The following is a 25671-nucleotide window of genomic DNA, read 5'->3' on the forward strand; positions in this document are numbered from 1 at the left end:
ACTCTTCATTTAGCAGTGAAACACGAACCACCTTTGCAAGCTGAGGTTTCGAAACCGGGTTTGCCCACGAAGGGGCGCAGCGGGGTTAGTGGAGTTTCCTCCAAGCACACACCCCTGAAGAAGCTGGGCGTCGGGCCGGGGGTGGCTTGTACCCATTTTTACCGGTGGGTGTCTGGCGGTGGGTTTCGAACCGACCACCTCCCGCAGCCGAAGCGGACGCCCAGACCACTAGGCCACGACTGTGGTCGAGCGCACAAGCTGATGGGCAGTATCAGAACGCGCTCCGTCAGAGCGCATAGATATGCGCCGAATCAGACCGAGAGTAGCTTGAGCCAATTTAGGTGTAGCGTTTAGCCACGGAGTCTCAGTCCCGAATGTATGAAGCAGAAGACCTAGAACACGCACACTTTCTGCTTAGCACTTCATACAGGCAGGATGTTAAGATTTCTCCCAACTGATTGTTAACAGAGGGAAGTGTATATGAAGCGACCGACTTTAAATCGCAGTGGCATTCCCTCTTGGTGATGTGCTCAGCCTTACCTCGCGTGTAGTGCTCTGTTGCTCGGTGTTTTTGCGATCTGTTTAGTGGCGTTTCTTAAAAGCTTTTTAAATAATTCAGTTAATGTAAATAGAACATATTTTCAATGTAATAAATACCATGCTTAAAAAAGCTGTGGCGATGGCGTAGGGGTCTGAAGCAGCGGCCAACGGAATTGATCTTTAGGGCCGCCGCGGGTTCGGATCCCGCTCCCCCAGCTATGAAGTTTTTATTCACTAGCGTCTTCCCCAAGTGCGATGCCGGCTTTCCGCTGGAGTGAGGCTCTTATACTGTCGCTTAAAATAAAAAAAAATATTCAGGCTACTTGAATCTCAAACGGATCACTAAAATACAGCATTTGGGCTGAATAATGCATGCTAATCACTATCTTCTTCAGTTAGTAATTCAGAAATCCATGCCACGATTGCCATTGATATCTGAATGTAGACAAATTACCAAATATACCGCAGTAAAAGTCTAAAATGATGCATTAGCACGTAAAATTACATCATAGACGTATCAACCGAAGTAAGCCAGTTCCGGTCAAGCAAAAGCATAGAAAGTCAGGATAAACCGTGCAAAACCAGGGCTAATGGTACTAGCGCACGATGATTCGTGGTTAACCCTAAGCTACACCGCCCGTAATTTTTTGCTGCACGTCTACGCATTACCCAAACGCAGAGTGTCAATTCCCTACCATGCCTGCAGGAAATTTGGTTCAGAAAATCAGGCGCGCGATTCCGTGATCGCACGTCTCACAGACAGAATTAAACCAAGAGATGTTCGTGTTATTTGGAGAGCAGTTCAACTTTTCCTTTTGTAGCACCTCGTAGAAGGCGGAGCGAGAGATGATTCAGGCCAAGATGGTTAAGCTGCTGCTTTATTTCCTCAGTAAAACTAGAATGGTTGGCGTTGCCCACCTCATTGCGGCACCACTTTTCTATACCGCAATTCCAGCTAATATATAAAGATACGACTCTACTGAACTCCTCAAAGTAGGAATGAAAAAATTCGGCACTAGTGCCGCCAACAGGCTTTGATTTGACCGCGGAATTATGGCAGAAGCATTTTTTGCGCTCCAGCCAGTTCTTTGAAACCTCATTGAGCTGAAATGGTACTTCGTTCCGGGAAGCAACGCTTAGAATTTGAGAATTCTAAAACTATGCCTTGAAGGTATAGTTTCTACCAGTTTTACTATACACTCTGATCATCCGACAGACTTAGGGCTGATAATGAAAATGCTGACTGCGGTACCACGGTTCCCGTTGGACCGGCGGCCACCCGCACGGCCCGACCAGTGCCTCTGTGTTAGCACACTATACAGGGTGTTTGACCTAAAACTTTACATAATTTTTAAAAATAGGCTTTTTGAGTTAGAGCGCTTTTTTCGACATAGCACTGTCAGCAGTGCGGTACATCCCGGCAACGGAGAATGCGTGCGGCTGCCCGCCTTTCGTGTTCGCCTCGTGTACCTTCAGAGTGCAGAAATTAAGTCTTCACCGTGAACCTTCACCTTAAGAATTGCGCTTTAAAATGGGAATTAAAAACGCGCTGCACAGACAAAAAACGTTAGCCCGGAGTTCGGTTCGGGCCACCACCCTCGCCCTCAGAGAGTGCATCTTGCCCTCCCTCACCCTCACCTCACCATGTCTTCCCTCCCTCGCCTTCACCTCACCATCTCTTTCCTCCCTCACCCACACCTCACCGAGTTAAATCCTCATGAGGTGAGGGTGAGGACGCCCTTATGAGGGTTCGCCCTCGTGAGGATGCCCATCTCTGTATATGACCAGCATGCTTGGACAAAAATGTTGAATATTAAAAAATTGTAGGGTACTGCTATGGAAATATTGAAGGCAATGGTCCGTCCTTCCAATATGTAGCAAAATATTTCGTTTAAAGTTTTTTCACCGCTCGCAAAAAGCAGTTAAGGCCGCCGCAGGAAACCAATGGGGAACGCTTTCGACGAGCCCAAAAACGTTAATACGAAAAAATAAAATGCTAGCCTGTTGTTGAAGGGAGGTCTGGGGATATATTGATTATTATAGAGAAACCATACATGAAAAAATTGTGGTCATAAACTCTTTCCCGTTCAAATATGATTTTGTCCAAAAATTATTAGGCGTGAAACCAGCTGCATTTAGCTGCTTTTCTGGCCAAAGGATTTGGCCAGTGTACTGAATTGATTCGGGATTTCTAAACCAAATAAAATAATCATTTACTGCACTGAGCCACTTGTGCTAGTTACGTTGAGTTAATTGATGCATCAGCAACGCAGGCCATCATACGCTGAGTGAGGGTTAAATACGCGCTTCCTGTTAACGCTATCAAGTGCCAAAGTCTATACAAATGATCTGGCTTGTTTAAAATGGTCGCGTTTTCCAGAAACCACCGAACGGAGGATAAAGGCTCAAACATGAAGCGAAAAAATCTTACGGTTATCTAACCTCAACTATAAAGCCATTAAGCTGATATACCTAAAAAGCATAAAAAGCACTTGTATTTTTGTGGTAGAAGGTCCTTGTTTTCAAACAACAAGTCTGCGTAACTATTAGGTTAGAATATCATTTTTTATTTCATTGTTTTATGATTACATCTTTTACAGAGGGGCTCCATAACTCAGCACAGGAGTTGTGTGCGGGGTTTGTAAATAATCCTTAAAGATAGGAATTGAGTAGAAAAGAGTGAACAAGAACTAATCATTATAAAGAGAGCGGAAAATGCGCAGAATTAGGTATAGATTTTGTTTTTCTACTACGAGTGGAGCTGGTCTAATTGTTTGTATGAAAGAAACTACATGTCGGTAGTAACGATTTATGGTTACTTATTCCACAACTTTTGTATGACAAAAATTGAAAATGGTAGCACTCCGCAATTTGTTCAAATGGGCGCACGGTGCAGCTGTAGAGTGTGGGATGTGGCTGAGTGGGTGCATGTGTTCTTGATTTATCTGTGACCGCTATTAGTGGGCAGCTTCCAGTGCGATGCATCGCTTTGTAAGTTATAAGACTGGCACTTGATATTTAATGCATGACGTTAGAGGCGGAATATTTAGCAGTGGATTTGCAACATACAAGATTAACTGCCAAGGCGTGGCATATGTGCGGCAAGCTCATGGAAGACGCCGATCGTTGGAACTCTTGAAACAAGCGCTCATTGACTGCCTTTATTGAACCCACAGCGCTCGCACGCAGGCATATGCGTACAAGAGTTAGCTCAGGAATATTAGTGAGAAGGAAAGAACATTGCCAAAACAGTTAAATAAGACCGCAAGAAGCGCAAACATTGAAGCGTGCGCTGTGGGAAGATAACACTTTACAATGTACTACATACTGTTTGTGCAAGAAGCGTATAGGATTGGGCAAGTTTCTGTTTGTGTTTGCGTACGCTTGCGCTTGCTTCATCGTAATTAATAGCTACATTTTACAGCCCTACGTAGAGTATACTGCTCATGTCAAATTTAAAATATTGAACTTATTACTTTTCTTAACGCAGAAAATTCAGAGACCGTATAGTCTAAAGAGGCGGCAAGAACGGATCACGCATCGCTTCTACGTTCCGCCCGGAGTACTGCATTATTTTTATAAAACTAGTTGAGTAATATTCAGGACATAGAACAAGAAGCACACCAGCGGTAACACTACGAGCTGAAGGAATTTTACTCCAGCAACAGCAATATATATCGTAGGACCACGTCCAAAGATAAAAAAAACAAGTACTTTAAAATTAAGCCACAATATTGTAGGCATTCCTGGCCATCAACAATTCTTATCACTTTTGTTTTCAAGGTCACAGAAGGACTGCTGACGCAGTCTGTTCCTCTGCATTGAATTACACGTGGTTTATATAATTCACGAACAGGATAGTGCTTGTATCATCGGAGAACCTCGCTTTTGTCAAAGCTTACAGTGCGCTTGCAGGCGACCACGTATTGAATTTAAGAACTTACGTTCTTTCTCATGGCACCTTTGATATCTTTGTTGTGCTCTATTTTTGTGCTTTTTTGTGCGAAAGCCGTGTAATTCATTGCAGAGGAACAGGCTGCGTGAGCACTCCTTCTGTATTCCTGAAAACGATAGAGATTAGATTTCTTGATGGCCGAGGGTGAGAAGAATCTTGCGGCTTGGTTTTAAAGTTAAACGTGTTTTGCATAGTGTGGGTGTGGCCCTGTGGTATATATTGATATTGCTGCAATAAAATCACTTCAGTTGATAGTGTACGCGCTGGTGTGTCTTCGTTTTCTATGTGCCGCCTGTAGCGCTGCTAATTTTATGGCACGTACCAAATAGCCTGGCTAATTTCTTGGGTATTACTGTGCCCCAACGATTGTTCTATCTGGAAAGCGTTACGCCTTAAGCGTCTTTTGTCATCGTGATCGCCGCACTTCTTTCGAAAGAGAACACTGACATCATCACTTCAAGGGTACCTAGGCCACTACCTGGTTGTTGAGCATCGCAATGTTGAGTAACTCCATTGTCTGTGGTCATGGTATAAGACTGAGTCCCGGGCACGTGGACACGAGGTCGGAAGTCATTTTTTCACGTGGCAAGAAGGGGAAAACTATGGGAGATTTTTACGCTATCTCCTACTTTATTATCACACTTTGCAATAGTAGAAATGACGCGTAAGGAGAAGTTCAGGGGGTCAGAGTAAATTAACCTGATTTTGAGCGTAGCGCGAAACGACAAGTGAATAAGTGCATACCGCGGACAGACGCAGCCGTGACTTTTGACACTTCGGATGGCTTTCAAATGACATGTTGCGCTCACGTTATATTTTGCTCACTTGCGCACCGAAAGTTGTCTCCTTAGACAGGGTAATGGAAAATTGTTGCATTATGTTTGACAACACAGTCGCTAAAATGACTTTCTCAGCTACTTTTGGAGCGTGTGCTCCACTCTGCTGAGTATGATCAAAGTGGTATCGTTTCCTTCGTCTTCACAAGCTCTGAAAAAGGTGGCAGTCAATGCGAGGAGTCAATGCGGTTGCGGTAAAAAAGAAAAGAGCAAGCGGATTCATTTGTATTTCCACTTAGAGCAATAACCTGTAGCCGTGATTAGCACTTACCAGCACTGGTAACAGTGAAGTCAACATATACTGCATAGCAAACATCTGAGCGGAGAGGGAGACTTAATTGTCTCTTGTACTTCTTAGCTGGGTGCTATACCGCACAGCCGAAAATCCCAGAGGCAGTGCTGCAGCCCCAAATCAGCCTAAGCGTTTGTTAAGAATCGATGACACTGTTAATACGCATGTCTAGGAAAGATATGAGGCGACAAGATTTCTAAAGTCCGGTTACTTTTGAAAGTGCTCTTTACAGCTTTTAGCTCTACGCTGCGCTGACCGCGCTGTCATCTCCCCGAGGATGTGAGACACTCGCCTGTAGGTGAGTTCTCTGGAGGTGTGCTGACGCTGTTCCTTCTTCCGGCCGTCGTCCTTCCGGTCTGTTCTCCGCTGCTTCAACGTCAGGTAGGAGGTCGGCAGCGGAAGCAGGGCATCCAGCTCTTTCTGCACGGACACGTAGTGGGGACGTCTGTTAACCCGCGGCCTACACGCAGCATTCACGCCTAAACGCGGGTTCTTAAGGGAACGAAGGTTATTTAAAGGTAAACCAAAACTCTGGAGACCGCGTCTACGGGCAACGTCGACTGTGTCCAGCATGCATACGGAACGTCGGTCTATATGGCTGCTGGTGACAGTTGTTTAAAGTGCCCCTGACAGAGGAGGACGGAGAAGATACCGAACATACGCGTATATTACAGGCACCTCACCCGTGTCCTGCTCCTCGGGATGCCTATCGTTTGCTTACGTTTAATTCACCGTACGTGTGCTCCGCACGCTTCATGTGTGGTCACGTGCCCTCGTAGCCTCCGCGAAGGAGCTTCAGTGTCAGCTGCAACATGGCTTGCAGCGCAGGTCACACGTAGAAGGTCACGTCCATGCACAATCAGTTGCCTCTTTTCAACAGACTACGAACGGGCGCCAACTGAAAAACCTAAATAACAGAATTAAAAGGCTCTGTGACTGTTTGGTTACGTCAGGTGCGTTACATGAGTCTCCGGGGCGATAGCTGATCACATTTTCACCGCAGGCACGCGTGGCGGTGGATTTGCTTTCCCGTGCTCTTTTGAGACGCACTCTGATGAAAACAAATCACTCAGCGTACTTGAAGTGGATAATGATCTCTGTCCACTTGCTAGTGGGGAATAGGGTTCAAATTAAGTATGAACCTTTACCTACTGGCTGGATTAGGTTCAAGGGAATGCATGGTCTTCGGCAGTGAACCGGTATAGCACAGTTCTTTTTTTTTTCATTTTGCAGACCGTGATAACCATCGGGAGATTAAGAGGGCTCAGTGCCGTTTTTAGAGGACACTGCTTCGCCCAGGGGATTAAAGCGCAAAGAGGAAGTCCCCGTGAGCATTTGCGGCGCCATCGTGGTGCCGCTAAGAAGGTGCGCTTAAAAAAAGGGGTAGGGTTTTAGCGTAGTTAAACCGAATAGATGTGCGAAAGCCTGCATGTTTAGCCTGGTTGGATCAACGTGGTTCTGCATGGGCTTTGGTACGCCAGGTTAGGCCAAGGTCACCCTGAAGGTTGCCCTCACATTGGCTACAGCTACTGCTTGCCCGACGCTCCTCCGAACTTTCCCTGTAGCTTCCTCTCATTGAATGCAGTTTGAGCGAGGCGCGTCCGAACGCACCCGAGCTTACCCGCGTTACTTCTAGACTTCACTCAAGGTTCTTGGTTGGAACGTGTTAAGTAGTGCTTTCGTACTAAAAGGCACATGCAATGTCCTGCAGACGCGTAACACTCCATCGGTTATAGTCCCTTATGTGCATATGAGAAACAATAAATAAATTGAACTGTTTACTGTTTCAGCAAACGCCCAAATTTGTTCAGAGAAAATATGTTGCTACTTCTTCGCTCCTTGATGTCTTTAAACGTTGCAGAATAGCCGACTGCAGAAGCATGGTGCTGGTTCGAAGCATGCGCCCTCAGGAAGGTCGTTGTTGCCAGGTAAGTATCTTGACGGCAAGGTGACAGGTGGTTGCCACGTGGCGTTAACGGTTTGCCACTTGCGCTAGCGAGAATCTGGAGGGGCGGTGCCCGGGTCTGCGGCTGCCGCTTTTTTCGCTGTAATTTCCGTACAGGCATATTAGCTCTATGGCCGCACATCACTGTGCTTCCAGACAAGCTGTCTCTCTTTACTTATACTCAATACATGGCTGCGAGGCCTCTGCTATGTTTCGTTGATTCTTGTTCAAACATTGCTAGTTTGCTGTCGACAGCCGCCAGTGCGCGGCACGGCATTTTTATTCTCCTTATATGTTGCGAGTCGTCTATAGTGTAAGCCTGACCGACGTTCCTAGTGAGTTCGTGAAGGGCTGCTATCTCGTACGCATGCCCAAAGTTACGCAGAAATGAATGTCAGCATTGGCTCAGTGCTTAGGGCGCTCGACTACTGATCCGGAGTTCCCGGGTTCGAACCCGACCGCGGAGGCTGCGTTTTTATGGAGGAGAAACGCTAAGGCGCCCGTGTGCTGTGCGATGTCAGTGCACGTTAAAGATCCCCAGGTGGTCGAAATTATTCCGGAGCCCTCCACTACGGCACCTCATTCTTCCTTTCTTCTTTCACTCCCTCCCTTATCCCTTCCCTTACGGCTCGGTTCTGGTGTCCAAAGATATATGAGACAGATACTGCGTCATTTCCTTTCCCCAAAAACCAATTATTATTATTATTATTATTGTTCACAGCATCAAGTACTCTAATTATGTAGCAAGTACTTAGGTGTAAACAAAACAGCCAAGTACTTGCACGCATTAATATTGCCGCCGCTGTTTTTCGTTCGTTTTATGAGCACATGTTCACTCAATAAACACTTTTCTTCTGCTTGCCTGTCCGCCTGCTAACGTCGCCACGTTGAAGCATACGAAGACGCAGTGAGCGCTGCCTCTCGCCTTTAGCAGATGTTTACGTGAAGTCTCCCAAAGTTTTTTTAGTGCGAAAGCGTAGCCACACTTCCCTGGTTTTCAGCGGTGTCTGTGTGTCAAGCCTCTCAGTAGCAGGTGTAACAGGCTCACTGGGTGGGTGGACACCTTAATCGCGCTGTTAGTGGGCGGTGGCGTGCACCTACAACTTAAGTCAGTTATGCGCGTTTTCTTTTCTCAAAACTAGCGGAATGCCTAGACGCCGTTGGTATTGAGGAAATGAAATACGAGTAACTGGCTCCCCCGGGTCAGCGCACACACCGCCGGCCATTTTAACGCAACAGCGGTAAGGAGCTCGTGTCGCAGAAAAGCCGATGTCGTCGGCGTTGGCCGTGAGCGAAAAAATTGGCAGCGGCTTAGCTCGTCTATGTCAGGATGTACGTAGCGAGAGGTACATTTCCCTGGCTGAGTTTGTAGTCGTCACTGTATGTTTAGCAATGAGAGACATTGGGCATACGCATCTTCTATTCATTTTGCTTGACAGAGACGAAGACTGCCCGATGACCTGCGAAGTACCACGCAGCGTCTCAATTTCGTCGATACAGTATTTCGATTTGGTAGAGCATTTTTAGTATACAAGCTCTATAGTATAGTTCCCCATTGTGTAGTCTGGACGTGAGGGTCCGAAGCTAAATTAAAGTCAAACTTTTCTTTCATACACTGACTAAGAGAGTCCTGTTTCCTGTTGAAATCACCCAAAGTCACACACAACTGTGAAACCGTGTCGTAGGCTGGGATACACGTGGCAACCAACCACGTCAATCGTCTACTTGACAGATGTTCCCGGTGCCACGTAGACTCCTTCGATGATAATGCCGCTCTCCAGGAGCCGAACACATGCAGCAAGCCTCACCATTCACCGCGATCGAAGGGAGATGTCTGACGGCGGTGATACTTTGTTTCACGTACGTAAACACAGACTCCAGCGTCCTTATTCGGTTCAAGCCAACTGCCAGGCGACAGCCTCAGGATCGGAAGAGTTAATCTTCTCTTGTCTATACCGCCGTTTAGCAGCGGCTGGACTCTCCTCTGCATGCATGTCAAACGTTGTGATACAGACGCCTACTACATCTCTGCCTTTTATACGCAATCCTGCGCATGCGACGCGGTTCGGGTGATAGAGCGGCGTGCGGTGAGGCGGCGACGAAGAACGCGGTGCAGCTGTGGGGTCGCTCTGGTTACCATGGTATCGGCGCATGCGCACAAGTGCTCATCCGCGCGACGTCACGCTCGGCTTTGACGGTGGAGCGGGCGCGCGTGGTCCGGGTGTCCAGCGAGAAATGTGAGACATGCGTCATTTCTTTTCCTTAAAAGCAATTTTAATTTCATTTTCCTTCCCTTACGGCCCGGTTTGGGTGTCCACCGAGATGTGAGACAGCCGTCCTTTCCTTAAATTATCCAACGGACCACGCGGCGCGCCGAACGGGCGATGGCGTTCCGTGGACTTCTTGGCCGTGCTGCTACACGCTGTCGCATTCCACTCTTAAAGGCGAAGATTAAGCGTCCTCCAAATTTTCTTTTGAACATTGATGCTCGATGCCAGTTTTAGGGCGCCGAGAACCCAACCATTCGGCACAGCTGGGCAGGCTGGATTTATTTATCAAGGAAACTTTCCCAAGCTGTCGTGGCAAGAACTTAGGAATGTTTGGGAACCGTGTGCCAGCAACCTGTCCCTTGATATTCACGGGAGATGGTGTTTCACCTAAGACTTTACAGTTTTGAAGCGAAAGCTTCACTACGCTAGATAAAGCCGATTTCGCCGTGCCTTGCCGGTTGACCTTCAAATGAGCCAAAGGTCAAGTGTGGCGATAGGCCTTACCCTATGTGGTCCATCATGGTGTCGCCCCAATTGACCTTTAGCCTTTCAATTCGCCGGTAGAGAGTGGTAGAATAAGCTTCAGCGTTTATTGGGGGACCAACCTCTCGCGTTCAATCATTAATTAAACTGCCACCTGCCAGGGTGGCCGGGTGGGCGCGATGCCTATCCAGTGTGCGGAACGCACTCAACGTTACAGACGCCAAGCCGCGTCTACTTGGCGGATACACCACAGCTTTCGCTCTCTAACCAGGTTCAGCAGTAGTTAAGCCGCGGCTAATTGTTTGAAAATGGGCTCTTTGAGTTAGAAGAGAGCTTTTTTTTTTGGCATAGAATTGACAGTCGTTTAGTGCATCAGAATGCAGCTAAGTCGTTCTAACCAGCAGGCTGGTTAACTAATACTGAATAGTTAACTTTTTAACTCTTACTGTTAGGCTCTTAATTATTGACAGGCGTGTAGCACACCGTAAGTAATATCCATATCACTTTTTAGAATTTCGAAAACGTGGTTATCCTCGACGCTGTGACCCAACAAATTTTGACTACTTCGACGAGTTATACACACTGGAGAGGTTGCTCTGCCTGTAAGATTCTCGAAAGCGCATGCATTTTGGCGCGATGCAGCCAAAATTTATTGGGCCACAGCGCCGAGGGTAACCACGTTTACGAAATTCTAAAAACCTGATATATATGAATGTTAACGTGGGCTACACGTCTCTCAATAATCAAGGAGCTCAGTAGTAATAGTTAAAATTTAACTGCTGAATATTAGTTAACCAGTCTGATAGTTAGCACTTTTTAGTTGTATTCTTATGTACTACACCACTGACAATGCTGTGGCGAAAAAACCGCTCTTCTAATTCAGAAAGGCTATTTTTAAAAATTGTTTAAAGTCCTAGCTGCTTCTGAGCACATTTTCTCGTATAATGCTGTGGTTCTAGATGAACTACTAGTAAGTCTATGTTTTTCCTTTTCGTTCGCACATGAATGATCGAATGCAAGCTTAAACCACGAGAAATATGCGATGGAATTTTTCACTAAAGACATTCATTTTTTTCTTTCTGAATTGAAGAGCCATTGCGGCATGATGCACCTACAGGAAAACTCCGCAAACGACAAAAAAGTATACTTGCCACTTATTATTTGGTAACAATCGTCGGCTGTATGCTAATAATTGAAGCTTTCTCTCCCATATTGCTTCCTCCGTATACTTAGTCTGAAGAAGGGGCTCATTATCTCTGGCTTGCAACGCGCTGTCGGGTCCACCAACTCCAGCGGAGAAACCATTACCGCGACCAAAGAGCAACACACATGCTCTCTGTGTGTTTTCACAGAGGCCATGCTCTGGCGAACAGCGCGACGCTCAGTGTCATTAGCCGCCATTAAACATATGCGCTGGGAATTTTTCTGCTTTTCCCGGTGAGGCCCCAAAGCTTTGATCAGGATGTCTGCAAGCAGATATTACAGTATGCGATGCATGCTAACACGCCGAGTCCGCCACAGAAACAAAGGAGGAAATATTGCCATCAAAACGAATTAAACATCGAGCTTCTCTTCATTGACCCGAGAATAAATAAAAGTAGGAGCGGTTTTCTTTATCGCTTATTCTGGCTCTCACACCCAGCAGTTCTAGACAGAAGCATTTTTGAGCAGCAAAAAGCTTATTAGCGCAATTTTTTCATGCATTGTAAGATTTCGCCGTAACAATCCTGAGATCTCCCGTTGGCAGGCTTGAATTTTAGAGCGAGAGCTCAACTCCTCTGGGTGAAACTTCCGATTTCGATGTGGATGAGATAGTGACCTTCAGTGCCTCACAAGGTCAAAGCGAGCTTAACTGCGTGGTGGTACGGCCCAAGCTATGGTAGTATGACCACATGATCATATGACTACGACAATTGGGTATCTGACCTTTGACCCTTGACCTTGACATTGGATTTGAGACAGTGGAGACCATGCTAACAGAGCTTTCGCACTTATAACTGGTTCAAGCCACGCTGAACCCCAGGCAATTTTTTTTTTGCTGTTAAGGTTTTTGCTATCGTGAAAAGCATTCCCCATTGGTTTTCTATGGCAGTCCTCACTGGTCGATGTGAGCGATGGGAACACATATTTTGCTAAGTATCAGAAGAATGGACCATTATCTTCTATGTTTCCATACCAGTGCCTTAGAGTTTTCCAATATTTAAATTTTTTTCTGAAGAATGTTGTACATGATTACCTCATTACCTCAGTGAATTCGAACGCCGCGACGTGACCGATTTGCGCTCTTCGGGGCTAATGGGCTGACGGACACGCTCTCCTGGGTCCCCCTAATGTCTCCTGCCCATCTAAAGTTCCTCGATAATCCGGAATTTACGTCGCAGTGGCGTTCTAAGTCAGCGAAAACCACACGGCACCCACGAATCTTGGATAGGTTGTGACACGTTCTACGGGACACATGAAGTACGGGATCGAACTAGTACTGTGCAGAGATGCTAAGGAACCACCCCTGCATGGGTATAGTGTGGGCAGATAAAAAGAAATAAAAATAATGTCGCCGAGCCCGCATCGCCTTATTAAATAAAGTTGAGAAATCGGTAAAGCTTATTTTTGAACTCCATGTATGCAGCATAGCAGATGCTTATAACTTAGAAAATATTAGACAACGTTAAAATGCCAGTTCAATTGTCAAAGAAGAACGCGTTTCTTCTTTCTTGTCTCGATCCTCCTGCTCGCATTTGGGAAGTACTTGTTGGCCAAAGCCACGAAATTTTCACTGTAGTGGTCTTGTGTGCAAACTGTGCGCGGAGCGTTTTATAAAAAACAGTTCGTCCTTTTGTGCTGAGCTCGTTGCAGTTCAAGAAGCACTCTGCTCCGTGGCCGACATAACTGACACCCTTCAAGTTGTCCGATTCCTACGACGTGTTAGCCGCTGTCCAAGGATATTTCAGGACACCCACCGGCTCGCGGCACTCATCCCGCAGCCAGTAAGCATGAGTGGGTCCCACGGGATCTGCTGACCTCTCAAATCCAAGCAGATTTAGCGACCCGCCTCGCGACTCCAGTCTCATCACCGCCTCGGCTCATTCATTTGGACAACTTCGCCCTCCTTTCATCAAGAAAGGAACTCCTGCGACGCCGCACACGTGCTCTCATCCCTCCGTGTGCGGTAACCCTCTCCCGCGGTCTAACCCGTGCAGAGGAGGTTGCGCTTAGGAGGGTCCGGGTAGGGGTTGCCCTCACACCAGCAGTCACTCGGAAGTGGCCTCAGTACCGAGATTTGTTTCCTCGGCCAGGGTGTACGATATATAAGCACGAGGACATTGAAGCCGACATTCATCACTTACTGTGGAACTGCCCAGCTCTCAAGCCTACAAGGATCCGGAACCTGAAGGCAGCGGGTCATTCACCAAGCAACCCTGCTTCATATAGTGCGTGGACGCAGGGACCGTACCATCGTTCTCTACTGGACTTCATCAATTCAGCTAGACTTTTTCCATTATTTAATCACTACTACATCTTTCATCACACCTTCGCCCATCATAATGCCCTGAGGCAATAAATCTAGCTTAGAAAACAGTTCTAAGGTCAATATGTTTTTTTTTTTATAAGTAAAGCCTTTGTTATTGCGTGCGAGGCTCATGCTTCTAGCTCCATCTGATTTTAGCTTTCCGGCTCTTAAAGCAGAATGAAATTTCCGTTTTCTTATTATTCAGAAATTGCCAGTTTCATAAATTTATTTCAGGATACCTGATTTGCATGCCTTCTAATCATGATAGCGTTTCGGGCGCTGCCCTAAAGTGTTTCAGGTTTTCCTAATACGTACGTTTTTTTTTTGCAGCTTTGGCTAAACATGCAGTTATGTTTCACGTCAATATTCTCGGACAAAATTTTGAAAACTGAAAAATTGCAAGACCCTGTCAAGGAAATATTGAAGGCCATGATCCATTCTTCTGACATGTAGCAAAATCTTTCTTTTGAAGTGTTCCCATGGATCGCATCGAAGAGTTAAGACTGCCGTAAATGACCATCGGGGAATGCTTTCGACGATAGCAAAAACGTTAACAGAAAAGAAATATACAAGACTGCCGTCGGGTGATTTGGGGATATATATTGATTTTTATAGGGAAATCTTCCGTTATATAGAAGAAGCGTTCATTGACAGCTTCCCGCTCAAAAATGCTTTTGCCCAGAATTGTTGGGTACAATACAGCCTTAGTTAAAAGCGAGTAACTGAAGGGGTTTGCATATATGTCCTATACCGGGGCTATTGCGTAAGTCCTTACGTTTGGAGGGGTAAGGCCAGTAGTTGTTCTTCGCTTTGAAGATTTAGAGCACTGGCGGCAAGGGATTTAGAGCACTGGCAGAGACTTAGCCGCCGGGCGTGCCCAAAAGCAAATCCCGTGTGCTTTAAACTTTTGACAGAGACTGTACTCGCAGGTTTTCAGGAACTATACAGCATGCAAGTTGATGTAACTACCGTTTCGTGGTACACGTAGCGTAAAGGCACACTGTACATTCCCAAGAGACGAAACTTACTGCCTCCGGATAGCTGAACGTTTCGTAGAGCAGCTTGTACACCGTATCCCATCCAGACGATGTCGCCTTCGACGCACTGGTGTTAAGAAGCGGGCTCGCCTGTGACGTCACCTCCACCTTGGTGTCATTTCTGGGCTCCGTAGTCTGGAAAAAATTACATAACAAAATTTTAATTGCACTATAATTCGATCAGCTTACTTTCCCCTCATAGAATGGCTGCACGGTATTTTATGTTACCACTTCACATTAGGTATGTAAAGTTTCCGGAAAATTTTAACGGCAAAAAAGAACGAAGAAATGAACAAGATTTGTTCCCCGAAATATTAGTCAAATTGGAAAAATAACAAACAAGGATGTACACACGATTTGGTGCCAAGAACGCCCAGAGTGTCGCAATAAAAATAGATTGGTATAAAGTTGTTTTCGTGTTGCCCTAGAAACAGCTGTTTGGTGACGTGTGGCATCTATGACGAATACGCCTGTCTGCACCCACTGCCATGATAAGGCAATGAATGCGTGTACAGAACAGCACTGCAAGTTGTGAGGAGTGTACACCCGACTTTAGTCAATCTTCCCAGTTTGTACAAGGCAGCGTTTAAAGGATTTTGTCTGACTGCAGTCGCTGTGGAGCCAATTCAGTGAAGTTTGACTCGCGAGTATGCTGTCGGGAGTGTACCAGGATAAGAAGGAACCTGACAAGAAAACCACTCAGTGTGCTTCTGCGGGAACGTCTGTTGAGCCAATCGCACCAGATAGCCAGAAAAAGTTTCAATTCAATTCAGTTGAATTCAATGCGTTTTATTTCTTGCATAAGTGCCAAAACATTTACAGACCAGTACTTGGACCTATCGCCAGGGGCTAGTTATGGGTCTAACATATAAACGGGCATTGATAAGGCGTTGCCACGAACAGCGGCGGTATAACTGCGGGTATCTATCCACAGTAGAGAGAAGACACGAAGGTGCTGTTCTTGACAACATAAGTCAAAATGAACAAGGGTCTATGGCTCTACTGTTCACACTTTTCGTGTTATTGAATTTTTTTTCGTGACTTTTGGATCACACTGTACTTGAAGTGCGAAGCAGTGTTTCTTCCAAATGCCTTCAACACCCATTGCTTATCAGGAAATAACGATGATTGTCATTTGGAGATATTACAACGAAAATCGTTGTAAATGTTAAAGCTTCAGGGCACTTTTTTCCAGATTGTCAGGTGGGCGGGAATAAGGTCGCCGCAGCCTTGCACCGGACGAAGTTTGTTGGAGGGATGTAGGAGAGGCCTTTGTCCTGCAGTGGACGCAGTTTGGCTGATGGCGATGGCGCTGAGTTGGCAACTCTCGGTAGGCCTAAGCTAAGAAGAGCCCTCAACAGCCACATATTGTGTCGGCAGTGGGCTTGTCCTGTGAAATGCCTGTTCACTGGGTGCACGTGTTGCAGGACACGGGCCGCAGGTAAACAATTGCAGATACACGCGCAAAATGCAAGGTGGACTACGCTGCAGAACCGCCTTACAATCTACGCCCAAGAAGACCCTCTATTCTTTCGAAGTTCTGTTCTGCTTCGTTTACTAGTACTTAATCTTTTTTTTTACCACGCTTTCCTGTTCTTCCAAGCTTACATGGTGGACAGGGATAAAGTACAGTTGAACCTCGTTACAACGAAGTTGAAGGAGCCTGGCGATTACTTCGTTGTAGCTGTAGCTTCGTTATAGCCTACGTTGACCGAGCTTTCAATGGGAATGATCATTCCTTCGTTATATACAATATTCGCTTACAAGCAGTTGCGTTATAACGAGGTATGACTGTATACACTATCTATGTGCATACGCCATTCTGCAGTGAAGACGCAAAAACTAGAGACAATCTGGCGAGCAAGCATTATAATGCAGTATTACAACAAAACTGGCAGAAAGCTGTAGAGCAGTCGCCGCACCCTTCCAGAGCATAAGAACCTCTCGCCTTGCTTGTAATTTTAAATGAAGTTACAATTCAGTAATCGCGCGCGATTAAAGTAAGCAGCCAGTATAATTCAGTCACTCGGCGCTACTAGCTACCTTCGGCCATCATGCATCTCGCAGTTTGCGGCCTGTTTTTACTTTAACCCTAATAAGTCACAATGTACACGTTCCCGGTTACACTAGGTCCTCCAGCTTTCTCAACATCCTCAGTATTCCTCCTTACCCCACCACCATAAGTGCCTGTATGTCCAGCATCTTTTCCACCAAATCTTCCTGCCTTTCCGGTATTGTTTCTGTTATCAAGCCCATGGTTAGCACGCATATGTTGCGTCCGCGCTATGTCCGCCAGGTCTCCCAGCATCCACAATATGGCTGCTACTCCGCGTAAACATTGCAGTATATGCGCCAAGCGTCAGTATTCTCAATATTGTTGCCAGTATTACAACAGCGGGTCCCAGATTGTGCGTCATCGTTCGCATAACCATTATTAAGACCCTCTGTTCACCATTTTTGTCTCCACTATCCCTTAGTGGTTTCAGCGTGCTCAAAATTAATTTCATAACGTTCACTAAGCCTCTCAAAAATCCAATATTTTTACCATCTCACCATCATGAGTTCCAGCACGTAAACCATCGTTATGATCAATTAAGTCAATTCTCTCTTGCCAAATGTTTTCATAATTACCAGTGTGGTTCCAGCAAGCACATAATAATTTAAACTACGCTCGGAAAGTATCAGCATTGACAAAGGTGAAGTTTCAAGTGAGGCTGCCCAGACCAACCTAGATGACGTGACAGTTTCGAGCACTCTCTCATGAGTGCCCTTTGCGCTTCCGACATGGATGACTTTCTTGTTGCCAAGCGTGTGAACACGAGAATTTTTTAAGACGTCCGACGGCACCAGCTGTTATACAAGAGGGAGTTACCTCATTTCGATATCGTTTAGAAAACGCAGTTCCGGTCTGTGGTGACCGAAAGTTTTACATGTTCATTATAGCCATTTTATTTTATTTTTTGCCTTTCATCGTGCTATATATAAATGGTAGCACCGTGGTTGGTAGTCGTTTTTCTGTTGTGCACACAGTCGTTCGATGGGTTGCACTTCACAGATTCTTATTAGCTAGAAACATCGCTGCTTAGTTGCATGTTATCAGTGAATAATAAATTAGGAATCAATTTTACCTTTTTGTCCTAATTATGGAGCAAATCCTTAAATGGTTCTAAAAGGCCTTCTTTTAGGATAATTTCTGATTCCAAGTGTGTCGTTATTTTGAATATTCAATGTCTTTTTGTCCAGTCGATGCTGCACCTGCTCAAAAGCAGGTGCCCCAGGCCGGTGCTCGTATATTTGGAGCTTTTTCTTGAAGCTTTTCGTATCTGTAAAGCACTAGCTGGCGAAATAAGCTCATTTAACTTGACTACTACTAGAGATGCTCTTTTTTGTCCTGCTCTAAATTGTTATTTGCGTTGCTTTGCAGTCAAGGAGCTGTGTTCTGCAGACTTAGTGTGTAATGCCACTTAAGCACGTAATGGTGCAATTATAATTAGCGAATACGCTGTAAGCACGGTTTAGTGCGCCCGTATGACGCAGCCTTTCTAATCTACAACTTTCCCGAACAACGCGCTTCAGTTCAACCTTCCTTAGAGTCTCCGGGTTTCCATAATGAGGTTTTTTTCGCTCCCTCAAAGGGGAATGGTGGTGAAAGGCCTAATTGGCAGAAACTTTCAAGGAGGCGTGTGAGGCCTGGTGAGACAGATTTGCATACGTCCAGGTGCGTGGGGAGAAATGTTGGGCCGAGTTGGCCTGATTCGACGCCGCGTGCCGTTGCCAACTACGCGTACCGGAAGCAAATAGGAACCGGCCCAATTATGCTTGAATACACTGCGCGCCTTCTTAGCACTGGCAATTCATGCGCCATTTAATGCGCCTTTTATAGCACCTTTCATTTTCTTCAAGGTACTCGAGCTCAGAGTTTTTATAAGCTAAGCATGGGCCTGGAATACACTCAGTTCTTTTCGGCATCGACATCTGTCAGCGGCATCTTTCCTATACCATATGTGGATGTTACAAGTAGTAGTGGAGTTCCCTTTTAGGACGCATACCCAACAATTCTAGACAAAGCTATTTCGAACGGAAAACAATTTATGAACGTGTTTCTTTTCCCATTATGTAAGATTTCACTATAGCAATCACTATATCCCCAGATCATCCGAAGGCAGTCTATTTTTTTTATTAACGTTTTTGATATCGTTAAAAGCGTTCCCCATTGGTTTCCTATGGCAACCTTAACTGCTCGGAACGATCGATTAAAACACGTTAAAAGAAAGATTTTGCTGCATATCGGAAGAATAGACCATTACCTGGAATATTTCTGTAACAGAGTGTTACAATTTTTGAATATTCAAATTTTTGTCCGAGAATGTTGGACATGAAAAACCTTTAACAGTGTTGTCGCCGGATGCCGCGGAATTGTCAGCCAGTCTAGAATTTCATCTCAATGGCGTCACTCGTTGCGTTGGTCAACTCGTCACCGCTACCAAAGAGGTATGGGAACTACTGCGAAGGGCAGTAGGAGCCCTTCATCGAAAATATCACTCGGGTCATCACAAACACTTTCACCCTCGTTCGGCCGTACGCTAGACAGAGCTATTAAATGACTAGAAAATAAAAGCTATCAGGTCTGCGCTGGTTGTCTCGACACGAAACACACGTACTGCTCCAGACAACAACCGCAGCGGTGGCCCTATAGTTTGAGCGTCCGCCTCGCATGCGGAAGGTGCGGGGTTCGATCACCAGTGCCGCTGGGCACCCATCCGTGATACAATGGGTACAAGCTTTCCTCTGGCCTGGTGCTCGGCTTCTTTATGATGACATGCTTGGGAAATGGGTGTTTTACACCACAATGAGAAGACGAAAAAAAAAAGAACCTTGAGTCATGGCGCTCATTGGCCCCAGACGCCTTTGTGCAATAAAAATTCAAATGGGCTCATCATCATCAGTTTCAGACAAGAAATTCTGCGAAAAAAGCAGTGCTTCCCCTCATGGGGCGACTGTCCGGGCACTGTCTGCGTCCTGGGACAAGTGCCTCGACAAACTGCAGACAGGTGCATATCGCAACGGTTGCCCTGGGTAAGCAATCAGGTCGCGCTCGCCCTCCGTTGCCGTTGGCGTCTTTCACCACCGTACGATTCCACCGCAGGAAAGGAAAGCGCTCTGTATCGATCTTCTCAGCCGTCTCCGAGCCGTGAATATTTTAGCGCCTCTTGGACGCACGCGTAGGCAAGATTGATTGGGCGCCGCGCAGCAGAGGAGAATCGGGTCCGCGCTGCCAGCGGAGGTCATTTTTGGAGGCCGGAGCACCGCCACGATGGTTATCAACATCGGGGTTGTGATAGCATAAAACGCTACAAGATGATGCCGGATAAGACAAGGATATGTTTTTGGCTACGCCAGGAAAGATACGGTGCTGATGGTCTGTATTATCCTTTTCCCGTCCCTTCCGGAAGCTCTGCATTGTGCCTATTCAGTTCCAGAGGGGTGTCTTGCATCAGACAGCATTGTACATGAGATTGCGGCCGGTAAGACAAGATTACGCTGCATGGATTTAATAGATTTGTTTGCCTTTATGTTCCCGCCCCTCCTTAAAACGATGACAGTGGGACATGTGCGTATGCATCGTTAACATAACGAAAAAAAAACCGACAGACCGTCAATGTCAGGACATAGGGACTAAACTTAGACGGTCTGCTTACCCACCGTCGGTTCCCGCGATCGCACTAATTCACTTATACGCGTATACGCATAATATAAGACATTGAAGGGTTTTAGCACAGCGTAGACGAATATTGGTTTAGCGAACGCTTCCTGCGCACGTGCAGTGGAAGGGGCGGGGCCACTGCATGACCGTGCCAGCATCCAGTAGAGTGGTATACGCCTACGCTAGTACGTCTTTGCTGGGATAAAACCCCTGACCAGACATGATCAAGAATACGAGAAACGGCAACACGCATGCGTCCACAGGGGAGTTCAACCCTGCCCCTTTTCCGACGTGGTACATCTCTAATACAATACAGCTGGCCGGCAGGATGAAAGCTACCAGTGTTCTCGCCATGATCTTGAGGTGAAAATCTAAGTGTCAGCTCCGCCCGCTCCGCACCTTCTCTCCTTCTCACCCCCAGAAGAAAGCATGTAATCGAAAATATGACCAAAGTTCTTAATTATCAGAAGCATTACATTTCTCGCGAGTTGGTTGTTCTAGATGCAGAAAATGTTTGCATGCACAACCGCAACCGGTTGGACTTGAAAGGGGAAACACACAGGCCCAATTATGAGTAATTATGGCTAATTACAATATGATCAGAGTCCCAGACAAGCTTGCCGCCGCGGTGGCTCAGTGGTTATGGCCGTCGGCTGCTGACCCAAAAGACGCGGTTTCGATACTGGCCGTGGTGGTTGAATTTCGATGGAGGCGAGATTCTAGAGGCCCGTGCACTGTGCGATGTCAGTGCACGTTAAAGAACCCCACGTGGTCGGAATTTCCGGAGCCCTTCACTACGACGTCCCCCATAGCCCGAGTTGCTTTGGGAGGTTAAATCCACACAAACCAATAAACCAAACTTGGTAAGCCAACTAAGCTAGGTTAGCAATGCGAGTTTTGAAGTTGAATATTTTAACCACATGGCCGATTGAGAATATTGAAAAAAAGGGCTAACGTTCGATGTTGAGAGCCTTTACTTTCGCAATATAAGCTTGCACGTTAAACTCAAAAATAAACATCTGGATTAGGTAAATTTAGTCAATTGTTCGCCTAATTATTGGCCAAAAGCAGGCACATAATGTCCGCCTTGGTGTACAGTCACACAGACACACACAAAAAACGAGACAATGACAGCCGCGTACGTTCGTAGAACGCAGCTTGTCGGAGCTGTCAAGCCTTATATAAAACACTCACCGTTCTCCCGACATGCATAGAGAAACACGCTCCGAAGCCCACCCCAACACCGGCCTGGGAACAGGCGCGTGTGCAGAGTCACGTGCGTAGAAGGACGCACTCGGTCGATCGATGCCGGCAGCGCCGACACGCGAATCTATCTCCAGGGCCACGGGTTCGCCCCAACAAAACAGCGGAGAGAAACGAGTCTCGCTTTCTGTTCCAGTCGCCCGTGCGCCATCGTCGCTTGCCGCGCAATTACGGACATCGCCCAGAGATAATGCGCACATGCATGCGGTGAGATGATACACGGCGGGACGAATATTGAATAGTCCACGAACACGCAGGTGCGCATTGCAGACCACAAAGACAACTGCCGAACAAAATTGGAGAGGACACTTAAACTACGCCTTAAGGGTATGCATGACGCGATAGCCTAGTGGGCTAGGCTTTCGATTCTGAGCAGTTTGACACCATCGAAACCCCATTTCCCCCATTTTTTCATTTATTTTATTAACCAAATAATGAATAAATTTAAATGATTTCATTAACTCATCATCGCCTAATCGCCTATTACACACCAATAAAAGGCAATCACTAGAACCACAAATTACCATGATGGGATTTTTTTTATGCAGCCCCGATTATTTCCGACACGCGGTGCCGACTACTACTACGTCGACGGTTTTTCACCTGCAGCGAGCTCAGAGCCCAAAGGGCCTTTGTGCAGCACGCATGCGAAGCAGCAAGACTCAGCGGAGCCCTGGAATAGGGGCCTGACCTTGCGAAGAGGCCAGACGTCAACGATGAAGACGACGGCCCACCGCTAATCTCATTGAGATTTCAATAAATGTTTTTCTTTCTCTCTTTCTCGACCGAACGAGCTGTACGCACTGTTGCGGGTTTCACCGGGTTTCACTGGTGTCCGTGTGAAACCTCGGAGAAGCAAGTGTAACTGGCTCACTGGGTCAGTGGACACCTCAGTCGCATTGCGAATAGGCGGTGGCGTCAACCTACAAACTAGGGAAGTTATGCGCCTTTCCTATTCTCAAAACCAGCACACGGTTTAGGCTCTGTCGATTTTGATGAAAGGAAACGCCTATAACTGGCAATGGCGCATAACTGGCTCTCTAGATCAGTGGACACCTCAATCGCGCTTGAAGGTACGTGGCTGTGGTGTCCACCTGCAAAAATAGAAATTCTAAACAAACAGCCATTTTTTTTTTGTATACAGCCAAAGATCAAAGGGCAATACTTATGGGGGGGGGGGACGAACCAGACATGTATTCATTGGCTAACATTCATTATCGGGGGATCGATGAACGCAAACACTGGGCGGAGAGAGAAATATTGAAATGAGTGGCAAAACGCATACGAGATAGGATTTATGTAAAGTATATAAACGGCAGCCGAGGCCTCTCGACTTAACTCCGCGGAATTCTGGACCTACGCCCATTTTACTGAAACTTTCACGGTAGGTTCTCCTGAGTCTTCTGACCCTTGGCGTTAAATTTAGAAGCTGGACAGCGTTTCTTTGCAGCACGTATGATTTAAAACTGCCAATTTCGAGGCCTCGATCCGGGCGATTTCTAAGGACAACCTTGCTTTTGTGACGTCTCGAGCTGCTAAAAAATTTGCATTTTGCTCATCGTTGGCTGAACGAAAAAAATGCCTGCTTATGTTTGGACATTTCTGACAAGTGATGATAGAAGCTGTCACAGTCGTGAATTGAACTAATGAACACGTACGAGAGTTTTTGTGGCAGTGTCTGTGACGCCATACGACGGTATGTCGTGTCATACTTTGGTCGAAACCCAGTTTAGGTTTCCTAGTTTTTAGAGCTCTATGATTGTTTTCCTGAGTATTTGGTTTTTGAGGAAAGGAAATGTCACAGTAACTGTCTCATGTACCTCGGTGGACACCCGAACTGCGCCGTAAGGGAATGGATAAAGAAGGGAGTGAAAGAAGGAAGAGAGAAAGAGGTGCTGTAGTTAATGTCTCCGGAATAATTTTGACCACCTGGTGATCTTAAGGTTTAGAGGGTTTAACTTCCGAAAGCGACTAAGGGTATAAGGAACGCCGTAGTGAAGGGCTGCGGAAATTTCGACCACCTGGGGTTCTTTACCGTGCACTGACGTCGCACAGTACACGGCCCTCTAGAACTTCGTCTCCATCGAAATTCGACCGCCTCATCCGGGATCGAACCCGCGTCTTTCGGGCCAGCAGCCGAGCGCCGTAACCACTCAGCCACCGCGGCGACACGAAACGCAAAAGGCGCCCGTGTGCTGTGCGATATCAGTGCGCGTTAAAGACCTGGGGATGTTTAACGTGCTGTGACATCGCACTGCACACGGGCGCCCTTTGCGTTTCGCCTCCATCGAAACACTGCCGCTGCAATCGGTTTCGAACCCTGGTATTCTGACTCAGTAGCCGAGCAACCTAACCACTGAACCACCGCTGCAGGATCACACACCACAGTTGAAACAGGTAGTTCGGTGGAGTGCAATTCGATATTGAGGTTCTGGCTCGGGGCGTTTTTAATAAGACAATTTTCTCTCCCGTACTACTACTGATGAATAGCGGGTTTAATATCACTCGAATATAATAAATACTGCTCGAGAATGCGCGTATGAATTTGCACACTTCAAGGACGAGATAAAATAATTAGGAATGTGTTATTGTAACGACCGAGAGCGGTCGGATCGGACCGGGGGAGAGTCCCTTGATCTGCCCTGTGAAGTAGCGGATAAGAATGGGATTTGCGGGTCGGGATCTTGGCCATCAGGTTCTGGCTACGGGAGTTAGGGCGGGAGTTATTTTATCTCGATCTGTCTCACCCTTCTTGACTCGTTTTCTAGCCTGCCTATAGGCAGCTTGAAATGCTTAAAACATTTGCGGGTAGCCGTTTAAGCTACGGAACCAACAGTCGAAAATGAATCTGCGCAGTATGGAACGGCCCCGTCAATCGGGCCGAGAACGGGACACCGTAGCGGGCACTGAGGATGTGCTGGATGGTTTCATCACACCCGCAAGTGAAAGCCCATGAAACACAGGCGCTAAGTAAGGACCCTGGGTGCAGAACGCTGAGCCGAATGGCACGCTAACGACGTGCACTTTATGCGACTATAAAAAGACGCAGTCGTCGGCCGCCTAATGTGGGCCAAGTTTTAGCATAGTTTGATTACTTAATAACCTCGTAAAGGGACCCGTAACATCGTTGCGCCGTGCAGCCGGGAGCTTCATCGCTAGTGGCGGCACGTTTTATGTGGCCTGTCAACGTAACCATCAACGAGCTTTTATTGCGACGCGGGACGGGTACTATGCTTAACTCTTGCATTAATGGCACTACCCCTGACGAAAGGTAGCGAGCCAACGTTCGTTTTGAGTGCAGCTGAAAACAACCGCTCATGTGTAGAGAGAGCAGCCAGAGCTTAAGTTTTGCGCAATCGCACGCGTGCTGGCTCTCTTCCCGGCCGCTTAAGCTTATCCTCGAGTACAGTTCCGCTCACTGCTAGAAGGTCGAGCTTGGAGTAACGACGTATCGTTTGAAATGAGCACTTTCTAAACCCCCTGCCGTTCCCGTACTTTCGGCTGTTGGTAAAAGGCTTCACATCTGGGCTAAATCCCCTCATGGAGTTCAGGTGCAAAGGAATCACCGAAGCAAAAGGAAGAAGTTCAATGGGCCTGTATGCAGGATGCCCCGACTTTGCGCGGCTGCAGTCAGTTCTACAATACACACACGCAATGCATGCAACTGACTAACCTCCGAGTGGACACCACAGCGACAAGCTTGTATAGCCATTATACAAGGGTGTCCGATGAGGGTCAGGGGTGAGTGTGCAATAAGCAAAGATTTCTGGCAATATAACGGGGCTCTGCATGCAGTCTATGGCAGGCACAATCAAGAGATTTTATTCAACGTTCTCGT

The 25671-nt window shown here is 46.6% G+C and overlaps 1 protein-coding gene across 1 annotated transcript in view; it reads right to left on the reverse strand.

The window, feature by feature from the left end:
- Window positions 1-25671, reverse strand: part of LOC144132601 (uncharacterized) — a 51537-nt gene that overhangs the window by 10365 nt on the left and 15501 nt on the right. Inside the window, exons 3-4 of the mRNA XM_077665128.1 lie at window positions 14858-15001; window positions 5916-6043 (exon numbers count right to left, since the gene is read on the reverse strand). Coding sequence (XP_077521254.1) covers window positions 5916-6043; window positions 14858-15001 — 272 coding nt within the window. The remainder of the gene's footprint in view (window positions 1-5915; window positions 6044-14857; window positions 15002-25671) is intronic.

Source organism: Amblyomma americanum, chromosome 5, assembly GCF_052857255.1.
Source record: "Amblyomma americanum isolate KBUSLIRL-KWMA chromosome 5, ASM5285725v1, whole genome shotgun sequence".
Taxonomy (NCBI): Eukaryota; Metazoa; Arthropoda; class Arachnida; order Ixodida; family Ixodidae; genus Amblyomma; species Amblyomma americanum.